The sequence below is a fragment of the Phaethon aethereus genome, assembly GCF_964289735.1.
Source record: "Phaethon aethereus genome assembly, chromosome: Z".
NCBI lineage: Eukaryota > Metazoa > Chordata > Aves > Phaethontiformes > Phaethontidae > Phaethon > Phaethon aethereus.
In genome coordinates, this window is record NC_138577.1 from 86,629,917 (window position 1) to 86,644,193 (window position 14,277).

A 14,277-nucleotide genomic window follows, 5' to 3' on the forward strand; every position below is an offset into this window, starting at 1 on the left:
GATACTAATAGTCTTTTAATTAATTTTGTTTTTCCTGAATTTATACAGTTAGCAAGATTAAATATTCTCTCCAGTGAATGTTACTTTCTACCGTCTCAATACAGAAATTTTTCTGCTGTGCTTCTCCTTCACCTAGCTTGGCTTATGACTTTCTCTTAGGTTAATTAACCTAAACTATTTTGTGAGCTGTAAATTATATTGTTATTCACAGATGCTCATTCACTTCATCCCTAAGTCGCTTCAGATCTCTTAAACATTTACTATTTTGGACAGACAGATTAATGCTTTTAAGTTCCTCTTTTGCTGGAATATTTCATGATTTGGCTGCTCAAATCATAGTGTTTGATAGTTTGATAGTTCACAATCTTCCCATCCTATCCATTTTACATTACATTAAGTTGCAAAAGTAGTCCCATTTTGAGTGTTTGCTCTTCCAATGATTAATCACTTATAATTACAAAAAATTGCATGGCTCTTAACAGTTGGTAATTTTTATGGCTGTAGTTGAAATCCATTGTTACTTTTGTTGGAGTAGACTTTGGCCAGCTCCTAAAAACTCGCATGTCCCATTGTATTTAGTGGAGCCTCAGTCTTGTGTTGGTCAAGAAGACTCTTCATGCAAATCTGAGGAGATAAGGGTGCTCGAAGAGGGAATCCTGTATAGCCTGCTGAGTGAAGAGCTGACAAGAGCTGCCAGGAGTAAAACTGAGAATGAAGTGCATTTTCCCCTTTTTGTAGGTGCAGGTCTTCAGCTGTGAATAATTCCTGAAGTTTGAAAGACCCAGAGGGAAAGAAATAATCTGAAACGTACATCAACCCAGCCCTCAGCTTCAATTTAGTCCTCTTGATTGAGGATATGTCCTAAATTTATATTTCTCATTGCAGAGTTGAGAAAGCAATGCCAGGGCACTAAAGGAATGCTTGGGACATCTCTGTCCTTGAATTAGTCCACACCACAATATTAGCAAAGCTTGTGGATCCAAGGGAAAACCAGACTGATTTGGGAAGTCTAGATGCTACTGTGGTCTAAATGGCAGATGTAAATGCCTGGGAAATGAATGTTCGTATTTCTCAGTATGGTATGCTTACTACATATGACTTGATTTGGAAGGCAGAATTAATAATGTATTTATACTAATGGGACTTAAATAGTTCTGCCTGGGAAACAGCAAAAATAAGCTAACAGATTCCTTATCACTCATGCAGTCACTGCCCTCTGTGAAGCTGAGTAGCATAGTGCATATGCTTGATCACTGACTTATTTTATACAAATCTGCTAGTGTCAGTCTTGATCACTGCATACAAAAGTGGGTGAATGGGATAATGAAGTGCAAGAAGTGTGCAGATATGTGCAGGTATGTGGAACTGAAACATCCAGAAATTCTTGACAATTTTAAGGGTCAAGAGTGTTGGAGCAAAATTTCCAGGCAACAAAAGTCTATAGGAAAACACAGATGTAACAGTACAGTTGGACCTATATAGATTCAATTCTGTAGCACAGATCAAAGATCTTCACTTTCTGGACTCAAGGACAACTACCTTACCTTTTTGTCCTAATCGTTCCATCTTCTGCATATTGCTACATGTAGTAATTATATTTAGCATTTTATCATATTTTAATAGTGGTTACAACAAAATCTATAGCTTCATATTCTAATTCTTTTTCCATTTTTAGCTTCTTGTATTTGTAGGCTTACATTCAGTATCAGTATTTGTACTACAGACATAGCTACTACCCAGACTTTGACTGCAATGCAGAAATGGAAGGGTCCTCGGAGATCACTTGGTCCATTTTCAAAGTCAGAACAAAGACCACATCAAATCATCATTACTTGTATGATTGTTACTGTCCCTTCGTCTTGTTTCTTGGCTATAATAGGAAGATTTTTGTAAGTTGCAGAATGTTGATAACGTTACCCAATTTTATAAAGATGAGGCTGTCTTGACTGCAGAAGGGAAGGAGTAAGCAAGGTGCAAATGACTCTGTGCCCACAGAGTGAGCTTAGCCTGAAAATTTGCCTTGTACTAATGTCTGAAATTCAGAATTCTACATCCTGACAAATGTCCCTTCAAACAAATGTATGTTCCTACAGCATAAGCTGACATTTTCAAAAGCAGACTGCTCTTTTATCGTAGGAGCACACACTAAAGATGCCTTTCTGTATTCAGTTGTTCTTCCCATGACAAATCTGTAGTATGACAACCATTTATCAGGAAAAATAATTTTCTTCTTTTAGCAATTTCTAACTTGTTACAAAAAAAAAAGTTACAAAAAAGTTAAAAGCAGTCTTTTGAGAAAAATAAAATTTTGTAATTGTCAATTGCCAATTCTGACTTTGTGTAAAATTATGGGAAAAGGTGGACTCTTTGTACTTTTTTAAGCCACTGCTACAGTGGAGTAAATCAACAGCAAAAGTGGCATTTCAATAAGCAAACCAGAGTGAATGTCATGAGCTTTCTGTCACCCGTACCTAAATCCTCCTCTGTGGATTTAATGGCACCTTAAATTTTCTATAATTTATTGCAGACTTGTAAATAAGTTTGGTGCTTATTTTTAAGAATTATTTATGGACTGCCTAACAGCTGAAAAAGGAATTCTATGAAAGCATGCAACAATTCTGAAAATGAAAGCTGTGGCCATTCCTAAAAAGCATGAAGAAGAGAAATAGAAGTTTTCTCACTGAGTTAGGAAATACTTTATTTAAAGTATTTTGCAGCACATGCACAAGTCTATGGGGCCTGACAAGACGCTTCCCAAACTCCTGAGGGAATTGGCTGAGGTAGTTTCCAAGACACTCTCCATGATATTTGAAAAGTCCTGGCAGTGCAGTGAAGTCCCTGGAGACTGGAAAAAGGGAAGCATTGCACCCATGTTTGAAAAGGGTAGAAAGGAGGACCCTGGGAACCACTGACCCGTCAGCCTCATGTCTGTGCCTGGGAAGATCATGGAAGAGATCCTCCTAGAAGCTATGCTAAGGCACATGGAGGACAGGGACATGATTCAAGACAGCCAGCATGGCTTCACCAAGGGCAAGTCCTACCTGACCAGCCCGGTGGCCTTCTATGATGGAGTGACCACTTCAGTGGAAGATGGAAGAGCTACCAGTGTTGTTCATCTGGACTTCTCTAAGGCCTTTGACATGGCCCCACACAACATCCTTCTCGCTAAATTGGGGAGAGACGGATTTGATGGGTGGGCAGTTGGGTGGAGGAGGAATTGGTTGGATGGTAACAACCAGAGGGTAGTGGTCAACGGCTCCATGTCCAGATGGAGATTGGTGACGAGTGGTGTCCCTCAGGGGTCTGTACTGGGACCAGTACTCTTTAATATCTTCATCAGTGACATAGTGGGATGGAGTGCACCCTCAGCACATTTGCAGAGGACACCAAGCTGAGTGGTGCAGTTGACATGCCTGAGGGACCTGGACAAGCTCGAGGAAGGGGCCCATGTGAACCTCCTGAGGTTCCACAAGGCCAAGGGCAGGGTCCTGGACCTGGGTCGGGGCAGCCCCCGGTATCAGCACAGGCTGGGGATGAAGGGATGGACAGCAGCCCCATGGAGAAGGACTTGGGGGTCCCGGTGGGTGAAAAGCCGGACAGGAGCCGGCAACGTGCGCTGGCAGCCCAGAAGCCACCCGTGTCCCGGGCTGCCCCCAAAGCCGCGTGGCCAGCGGGGCGAGGGAGGGGGTTCTGCCCCTCTGCCCCGCTCTGGGGAGACCCCCCCGCAGGGCCGCGTCCAGCTCCGGAGCCCTCGGCACAGGAGAGACACGGAGCTGCTGGAGCGGGGCCAGAGGAGGCCCCAGCAACGCTCCGAGGGCTGGAACAGCTCTGCCGGGAGGACAGGCCGGGAGAGCTGGGGGGGCTCAGCCTGGAGCAGAGAAGGCTTCGGGGAGACCTTCCTGCAGCTGCCAGGGCTGAGAGGGGCCTGTAGGAAAGGTGGGGACGGGCTTGTTAGCGGGGCCGGGAGCGACAGCACAAGGGCCGCTGGGTTTAAACTAGAAGGGGGCGGGTTTAGACGAGAGCTAAGGAAGACATTTTTCACGAGGAGGGTGGGGAAGCCCTGGCCCAGGTTGGCCAGAGAGGTGGTGGATGCCCCGTCCCTGGGAACCCCCCAGGTCAGGCTGGACGGGGCTCTGGGCACCCTGCTCTGGTTGGGGATGTCCCTGCTCACGGCCGGGGGTTGGACTGGGTGGCCTGGAGAGGTCCCTCCAGCCCAAACTGGTCTGTGATTCTAATATTTTCTGGATATCTACAGTTTATAACTAAAGATAAATGAATGAATAAATAAGGAAATAAATAAAAGCACCCCAGTTTGAGGAATGTAATTTCAATTAATTGTCTCATTCTAAAAGTTAGAAGCTTCACTGAAGTTTGCATTGTCTCAATAGAGTGTTATTTGAACTTGTAACTGTTTTGCCTTCTGCATCAGAACAATCACAACCTGTACATTTGTTCTTCCACCTGAGCAGCTGGGAAATGGACTGTACATTTTATTCTTTTGTAGAACTCATTATTGTTGTGGCATGGCCACAGGAAAGGATTTTTTAAAATTAGCTCCACTATTCATATTTCATTGATTAAATTTTTGAACATCAAAAGGATATGAAGACAAGAAATTATAATTATCAAGATAGAAAAGTCACTGCACAAGAAATGGTGAACTACCCATTAACTAGCCCCTTACATCTTTGCAGCAGAACTGGTGTTAGAGTGTTCTCCCGTGATAAATGAGGTGGGATAGGTAAATATGGCTAAACAAACACAGAGCAAGGACATGAGGTACAATTTCTTAGAAAGCAATCTCAGTTGGATGACTGAGAACAATGTTCACCAGATTGTCAGAATTAGTAGAACCAACAATCCCTGAGCATAATGGCATAAATCAGTTCAAGGATTTTGCTGTCTGCAAATGCCCGCCGTGAAGCACAGCCTAGTCAGGACTACAAGGGCATGTAATTTGAGGAGTGTTTATTGTCGTAAGGTGACAAACAGAATCTTGAATGGGTTTTCAATCACATGTAAAAGTTAAGAGAGAAAACGACATTATAAGAGAACAACCAAATATTTTCACAAACTGTGGACTTTTTTCCAAATACCATTTCAATCTGTTTAATGTTTTCTTCCTGTGAATGTCCAACAATGGAATTAATAGTTTTTCTGTGTTCTTTCAACCTACACAGGACAGTTACAACTATATGGTAGGTATTATATGCCTGTGTTCTTTTAAGGAAAACAAACTTTGCCTTTGTTCACATAGCACCAGTCACCAAATGAAAATTAAAAAGGCCATAAAAATTACTATATAATTAATATAATTACATACACTGGACATATTTGTAAAATGTCATTCTCTAAGGAAGCATTTAAAATGCTTTCTAAACTAATAATTTTTTTAAAAACAAGTTGTTAGCTTATGCAATATGCTTTATGTTTCACGATAGAAAGTATTGTACATTCATGCTGTATAAATCACAGAAAAAAACCTGTAACGATCATTAACTGATGAGACTTACACAAGAAATCCACATACCATTAATTAACTACTTGAGTTGTTCTTAAGAAGACATAGATTGTTGCAGAGATGCACGCGACTTTACATTTACTTATTTCCATTTTTTTCTCTCTTACACACATATTACAGAATCACAGAACCACTGAAGCTGCAGGGGAATCTTGAGACTGTCTAGTTCAACACCCTGGCTCAAGCAGGGTCAGCTAGGACAGGTTGCCCAGAACCATGTTCAGTGAGGTTTTGATTACCTCTAAGAGTAGAGACTCCACAACCTCTCAGGTCAGCTTGTTTGACCACCCCAACAGTAAAAAAGCTTTTTCTTGTGTTCAGTTGGAATTTCATGTCTATTAATTTGTGCCCATTGCCTCTTGTCCTCCCATTGGGCACCACTGAGGAGAGTCTGGCTTCCTCTTTGTAGCTCTCTCCCAACACGTGGATGAGATCCCCCTGAGCCTCCTCTTCTTGAGGCTGAATAGTCCCATCTCTCTCAGCCTCTCCTCATAGGAGAGATGCTGCAGTCTGTTAATCATCTTCATGGCCTTTTGCTGGACACGCTCCAAGTCTTTGTTGTACTGGTGAGCCCAGAACTGAAAACTATTGAACATTAGTGCATTTCCTACAAGGAGATACATAGAGCTAAACAATAGTGTAAAAAGATTCAATACAGATCAGATTTAGCAATATTATATGTCAGTCTTTTCTGTGAAAATACAGAAATCCAAGAAGAAAGCTACTTTTGTACCACAAAGCTATTTTTGCACTGTAAAAATAGTGTTTTCTACTAAATAGGGTGTTCCTTCCTCTCTGGTAGTCTAGTTGCAACTCTAACAGTCATATGAATAAGCATACTTCTGTTACAATCACTGTCTTTTGATTACCTAAGAAAATGAGAATAAAATACTTATGTTGAAAAATATTTATATATACACATATGCTGGGAAAGGAGTATGCTGTATTATGACTTTCAGAGTGACTGTTTTTTGGGATAGCTAATCATCTACCAAGTCTACTGATTATTATTCTGCATTATTCTTCAGGCTGTTAATTTCTGGTATGTCCTGGTGATGAATGACGAACACACAGAGCGGCGCTATCTGCTTTACTTCCTTTTGAGTTGGGGGCTTCCAGCTTTTGTTGTGATCCTGCTTTTAATTATCCTGAGAGGACTCTATCATCACAGCACAGCACAGATTTATGGCCTTGTCTACAGTGATCTGTAAGTTTTCCTTTAAAAAAGCATGAGCTAGCTATTGTACTCGCTGTATTGTTTTATACTTAATTTGCTTGTAGGTAGAGAAGGGGATGTGCACGCAGGCGGACGCAGTAAGGGGCAGGGGGATTGCTGGTTTGGTGGAGATGAAGCAAGTATGTCACCCATATGCAGTGCAGCACTTTCTGTGCAACTGGGCTTTGCTCCAGTTTCTCCACAGTTCCATCCTGGGCTGAGCATTGGCAGAGCCAGCTCGAGCATGTCTGCTTTGCCGGTAAATCATTTATTCTTTTCTGAGACTCTACAGTTCCAGGGTAAAGGGTACAAATGGCTACTGCTGCAGAAGTGAGCAGAAGGGCTTGTTGTTCTTCCATTTCATTTCTGTGTTTAAAAGACACACCACCAAACCAAGCCTTAAGTCTCCTAGATTTATTAAACATATTCTCTGCTAAACAATGTAACTACATTAACATGTCAAATACATTTCCTGAAGTGTTTTTCTTGAAATATTGAATATGTTAGATCCCAACCTGTTCCCAATTTGAGCATTGCTGGAACGCCAGTTATTAACACAGCCCTTAGAAAACTATATATAACCTCAGAAAACTGTCCTAATTAAAGCTATACATCTGCATAGAACCTAAGACATTTAAGTGGAAAGATACATAGATAAATACTTCATTATCCTTCCCTACCTTTTACTCCGGCCCCTTTTATGGCAAGCTGATGTATGGATATTAGGCTATTATGAGTATTTACTTCGTGTCATAATGACATACCTCATGTACAGCAAAGAGTAAACTCACAACTTCTTTTTAAAATAATAGAAATTAAATAAAATTTACTAAATAAAATTAAATATAATTTAAAATAGAAGAATGTAAAAATTCTTTTTATGAAAACTTCTTATGAGGGTGCTTGCAGAATAGATCCAAAACAGGGGAATATCCCTCTGTCTTTACTAAAGGAGGAAGACACAGTGTGCATCATTCCATTATAACTGAACAAAATTCAGTACAGTTCTTTTTGGTCATACCAGGGGGCTTATTGGGAGAAGTGGATACTGGAATTCAATATCTGCGTGTTTGAGTATATGCATATACATATATATGTGCATTTATAAATACTGCTTGTACATACTTACATATGTGTATATGTGTACAGTGCACAATAAGCAGGCAATACCTGATTTAGATCTAAACGAGCTACACTGGGTGCTACAAGCTGTCTAGCGATGTTAGTCAAGGTTTAGTCCCAGGCACCAGCTCTCAACTCAGAAAAGTATCTGAGGTCCACAACAGCAGAGCATTTCTGATATTCACACCACAGCAGGGAGTGGTGCATAGCTCTGTGCCGACACATACACACAGACAGTTCTCTGCAGAACATGGCGAACAAGAGTATTGTATTTTCCTTCGTGGTAAAATGCTTCTCTGTGCATAGTAAACACAAGGAATGTGTGTAGCATAATCAAGTCTTCTGATTGCAATCAGACAGTGGGCTGATGGTATCATTATGCAGTGAACCACAGTTTCACAGTTTTCTTTTGATGTCCGTGTCTCATTCTTTCAAAAACAAAGAAAAATCCCTAAGTTCTGATAAAATTACTAAGTAGAGGAAAATTACTGAGTCCAACTCATTTGCCCAAATTAAATATAAAACTTTTCCAGCGTCTTATTAAAGTGGGCAAATGCCAGAAATCATCCCAAGCTTAGTGAGTGTGTGGCTTATTCCAGCTCAGTCAATGTGAGCACTGTAATATCTGCAAGGATTTTCATAAATAGCATCGATGCTAATTCCTAATTTGAAGAGCACTTTAAAAGTTGCTGTCAATTATACAAAGAGGACTTTGAAAGCCAGAATGTAGGAAAGAGGACAGATTGAACTACATCACTTGGTTTGTTTTCTCCAAACCAGGATGTAGTAGTGGGAAAAGAAAGAAGGACGTTTCCAAAGTCAAGGTCATTACATACTAACTTCAGAATCAGCCTCAGAAATAGTTTGAGAACAATGGTGTGCTGCTAAGGAGCTCATTTCATGTGAGAGCTGGAAGACTGGTTAAAGTAATAAAAGCAGTGAAGCCTGTTATCTTAGCTCTCATAAGTGATCACTCCTTCAGGCAACTCATTTTTGCATTACTGCGGTGTCTGACCAACTGTTTTGTTCCCAACCAGAATGCCATGGGTACAATTAATAGCCGACAGGATGGCTATGCTGAAAGAACTTCATTTTATGCTTGTACTGAACAAAAAATTATTTGAGCTGGGTTGCATTTTGTGCTTCAGAAAAAGTATTACGGCACGGTCTTCCTTCAGATATGACAAATTCTACACACAAATGCATATATTTTGTACAGCAACTCCCATAACAGGTCACAGAATAAAACTAACAGGCTGGTATGATGATAACAGTATTATACATATTGGTGATTATTTTCATAATTAGCAGAGTTTACGTATGGCGTGAACAGCGCACTCTTTAGCATTATGTGAATTTTTTTATGATACTGGTAAATTTTTCTGTATCAATGCCACCAGGTAGCATAATTTCTTTTCAGATCACAGCTCAACGATGTGTGAAAGAGCTAACTACCAAGAAAGGGCTCTTTTACTCCTCCCTTTGCTAATTCCCCCATTGCTCCCCTGAAGACATGAAAGGCTGTTTGAATAGGACCAGAAAAGCTGCTCCTGAAAGGCATATTGGCATAACCTGAGGGAAAGACGTAATGAGATGGGCATTTGCGTAGGATGGGTTTGAATGGAGGAAAAGCAGTCTGTCTGGATATCCGTAAAGAAAAATGCAGAAGTTCTATGAATATCTGGTACAATACCTGTACTAAGGGGAGTAATAAGATTGGATCCCCTCTTAAAAATATGCATTAGTTCTCACGTCTTCTTTTTTAAAAAAATAACAAGTTATTTCAGATGCAGGTGTCTGTAACTGCACCTCTGCTTAATTTCTGTGTGTGATAACCACTGGCTCAATCGTGTCGTGAAACTTCAAAGTAGGGGCATTCTCTGTATGTGCAGCTGACTTGCAGAAGGGTCTTAGATAGGTATTTGCCATGTATCCTGGTTTTTATTTTTTGTATTATGGTAAAAGTCTTATATGATGGTTTGTCAATGTTTGTAAATGAAATCTCTAATTTTAAGTAAATTTTAAGTATATTGTCTTTACGCTGGTCTCTAGTAACCATGCTCTAAAACATATATCCTTGCTTAAGAATTGCCATAATGGCTGAGGCACTAGTGTTTTTTATTGATGAGGCAGGTGTCAGCTCCTTTCATATGGCTAATAACGAAAATGTGAATTAAGCTCTGAACTAGATGGTTAAAAATCACTCTAAAAAAACTATATTATCCTTCTATATTTCTGAGTTTTTATGTCATACAGACATGTTTCCAAGCCCTGTTTGAATCTGCTGCAATCTCTGTCTAAAACATCTCTGTCTAAAGTATCATCTAAGGACATAAATTCTACCATTTAGGTACATGCTGTTTTAAAAAAGCATTTCCTTATTACATTGAATGTCACCATGACTTTGTGTTGTGACATAAGCAGAGACCTCAGGATAACCTTTCTTTTCCACTTGTTTGTTTGGTTTTTTTTTTCCCATCTGATTGCCTCTTTCAGGATTATAAACCAAACCCATAATTTGTGCTTCTTTACAGTAATTGTTAATGCTCTTTCACGTTTCAACACCCTTCTCCTTTTGAGAAGAATTTTTACTGTTGAATAAGAAAAACTTATGAACAGATGGATTTGCAACAACACAAGGGTTCAAAAAAAAAATCAAATTCCAAAGCTCACTGTGGTTCCTGAACTTTAGACAGTTCAACATTTGCTGTTGTCCTGGCACGTATGGCTAGCCAGTCAAGACCTCACTTCTGAAAATCTTTTAGCTAATGTTCTCAGAGTGAGTTTGATCTCAGCAATATGTTTAAAGTGAGTAGTATATTTCTAATATGTCTCTGAATGTACAAAGACACAGTTCACCTGGTATGATGGAAAACATACAGAGGCAAATTGAAACTGTAGATACTGGCAAAGAGGGATATAAAGTGCAGTGGAGAGTTGAAGAGAGGAATTGTGAAGAATTACAGAAAATCTAACTCAAACTAGTTTCATCCCAGCCTCATTGGTAGTTACTTTGAAGAAAAATGTCAGCAATATATGTGTCTACATGTATCTTTAGAGGGATTGCATCACAGGGAATTTCTGCAGCCAGTTCTGGAAACCAATGCAGGTATAGATATAAAACCTCAAACTGGTGAATGACTTGAGACTAGCAACAATTTAATCATCTTTTATGGAGGAAGCTGGGTTTGGGTTTATGACACCTTATAACTCTCTTAACACTTACAAAACAAAGAAGCAAGCAAAACAACTTTTAAAATGGGAATCCTTGACAATAAAGTAGCTTTCTAATTTCTCATCTAACCCTGAAAATTTAATTGTCCACATTTGTATACAAGTAAAAACTTCAATACTCTTTGAAGTTGCTGGAACAACACCCATTTGCAGGGTTTTGCCTTAATTCGTTTCTGAGATCAGAGGCCAGAATTATTTAATTACAAGTATCAGTTTTTGTTCACAAATGTGAGTTTAAAGGTTAATTATGCTACATTCACTAGACTTGCACCCAAGAGATTGTCCAGAGCTGTAATAGGTGTTATAAAAAAAAAAGTACTACTCGAAAATCGGCTAGAATCACAGCTCAGAGGAACTTGAACTTTTAACTCACTTGGGTGGTTTGAAAACTCTTACCTACAATAGCATTAAAGTATGTTTTTTATAAACTTAAGAAGCAGTCTTGTTGCAGCTTTAAGCTTTGAGTCTGACTAGACCTTCTTGAAACTTAACTCCCCTAAGAAGGCCAAAGGACTGTTTTTTTTGTATTATTTATTTTTTATTTATTATTTGTATTTATTATTATATAAACTACAACCTTTGAAAAGGAGAAAACTGGAAGTGATTAGAAATGACAGAATATAAATTTAAAAGTCTATAAACAAATATATCCATGCCCAATGTGTCCTTGCAAAAGCTCGTCAAGCTGGTTTTCAAGCACGGCTTTTGTCAAGCTTTAGCCTACCTTTTTCAATTGAAGCAAGCAGTGTAGTTTCCTCTAGTTCCCAGAATGGTTTTTGTATTTTTTTGTCATTTCTGAGACATGGTTGTCTGCTTCCTTGCATTTTTAAGAGGTCTTTTCCCTTTGCTAATCCCTCCAGTTTCTAGAAGAGTTTCTTTTTTTTAGCAGGATCATTTATTGGCCCGAGGGAAGAATGATCTACCCTCTCAGAAGGTCCCACCTGATTCATTCATTTACCTCTTTAAAATCCCCTGTGGCAAAAAAACTGAGCACAGAAGAACTACATGTACCATTACAATACTTTAAAATTATAGAAGTATCCCTATATTTGGTTTCAGTGATAGTGATATAATAATATCTCACAGCAGAAAAAAGCTAAGCTAAATGTTCTCAACAAATGTCGTCTTGGTATCATATCATCTGCCATGATGATATCTATGAGAAATAATGAAAAAAGATTGTCCAGCAAAATTCTTTTCTAGAACAAAAAACACACTTCTATCTCCCCTACAGTCTAGCCCAAGGCAGAGGTTTTCCCGGCAAAGTCACTGGATCTGTGACTGCAGCCACATCCAGGGGACAGGACAACACAATTCTACGGAAAGCTGGAAATAATGAACATTTTTCTGTGACTAGAAGTTACAACTCTTCCTCTTACTCACATTGCAATTCCTCTGAATCAAGCTCTTACACTTGTCCATGGCATGGGGCACAAATTAATGTCTGGGAGCCATGGCCAACATTATTTGGAAAAGAAACTTGACAGAAAATGCGTTCCAGTACCAGGTGCATAGCAATGGGTCAAGGGCACTTTGTATATCCTCACATGAGAGGGAGTCATACCTGGATTTCGGACAAAACAAGCAGTGCAGTTGCTGTCTGAATGCTTGGTTTCCTTGAGTAAGTCATGCCCTGCTGGGTTTTAACCCAAACTAATGATAAAATAGAAACACGGAGAAAACTAATGCTCTAGATATTGTCTTAATTGTTGGCACCTGTATACTGAGGGCTGTACAATGCACAGAAATAGAGATAGTCTACACTTCCAAAGATACTCTTGTGTGGTAAAGCACAAATGTTGTGGGGTAGCAGGGCTCGCATCACTTCTGAGTGTAGTGAAGAATTGGAAGGCTTGAAAGAAACAGAAACCTGTAAATTATTGTTCTCTGCTTATATATTTGGTGTTACATGAAATGTGTAAAAGTTGCATGAGAAACGTTTGCTTTAAAGTCTTGTCAGGAATGGAAGTTTGAATGATAAGGCCCATCAAAGATTTCTTAAATAAACAAGTTTTAACTCTTAGGGACAGTTGGGGGGATGGGGACAGTCTAGGCTCAGGGCTCAACCTGAACGAAAACATAAGACATAATAATTCGTGATGTGTTTTCTAAGTATTTCTCCAAGGTTCATTTGTTCTGATGTTGTTGTGAGGATAAAATCTTCCTGGAGCAGATTTTCAGACACTACTTTCTGTTAAGTTTTATTTCAAAGGCTACAGCACCGCAACTTCTAATAATTTACTGCCTGCACTTACAAGGACGACCCCTTAAACCTTAGTTGTTTTTTAGAGATAGAGCCATTCTTTCTCTCCAACCGAACACCCGCCAGGCTGGTGCACTGACATTTAACCCAGTCAGACAAAATACTGGGCGATGCTTTGGGTCTTACCAAGTTGCATGTCTGTTTTGCTGCTGGCACAAAGGCTGAGCGCAGATCCCTGGCTTGCTAGCTGTTCCCTAAAATGGAGCCCTGCTTTCTTAAACCGAAGGACTTGTACCAGTAACAGGAGTTTTTTAGCTAGAGTGAGCTGATTTCTGGCCAAGTAATTGGATGAAGTCCCGTGTCCCCCTTCCCATATTATTTCAAAAGCGCTGATTTTGGTCCTGAGTCTTAGAACAACACGCTTGAGACACCAGACATTTACAGGCAGGAATAGCTAAGAAAATAGCTAAGAATAGCCAGAAAAAAGCATTCAGGGATTTTAATTGAACTGTCAGACGTGCTAAGAGGAAGAGGTTTGTATGATGAATGGATGTGGAATTCCCATCCCTTAACGCTTGAGCCCTGCTTTATATTCTGCGTGGAGTTGGAAGTGTCTCCCCACATGGTCCTCTCCCTCCACCTTGTGCTTCCTGTTATCCCAGTTTTTCCACCTCCTTCCTGCTTGGTTCACTGGCAAATCACCTGGGATTTCAAAGCTTTTGCAAATAGCTGCTGCTAGAGCTCAGTGCAGAATGATGCTTGGACATCTGGACATGAGGCGGGATGCTGCAGAAACTTTTCGGCTGAAGCAGTGAGGGGAAAAAAGCCTGGACTTTTCACTAGCTGATTTCTCAGCATTCGCTGTTTTGCCCTTCTCAGCAGGGTAATTAGCCCATGCTGAGCTCTGTGCTACTGTAGGAGAATTGTTTTGATGAATCAGAGCTATGGGTTGTGTCTACACCGCACCATAATATAGACATT

The 14,277-nt window shown here is 39.9% G+C and overlaps 1 protein-coding gene across 1 annotated transcript in view; it reads left to right on the plus strand.

Annotated features, from left to right (window-relative positions):
- The window catches only part of ADGRV1 (adhesion G protein-coupled receptor V1), a gene marked incomplete at its 3' end in the record, with an annotated part of 281,727 nt that overhangs the window by 193,690 nt on the left and 73,760 nt on the right, over nt 1-14,277 (plus strand). Inside the window, exon 85 of the mRNA XM_082012794.1 lies at nt 6,550-6,728. Coding sequence (XP_081868920.1) covers nt 6,550-6,728 — 179 coding nt within the window. The remainder of the gene's footprint in view (nt 1-6,549; nt 6,729-14,277) is intronic.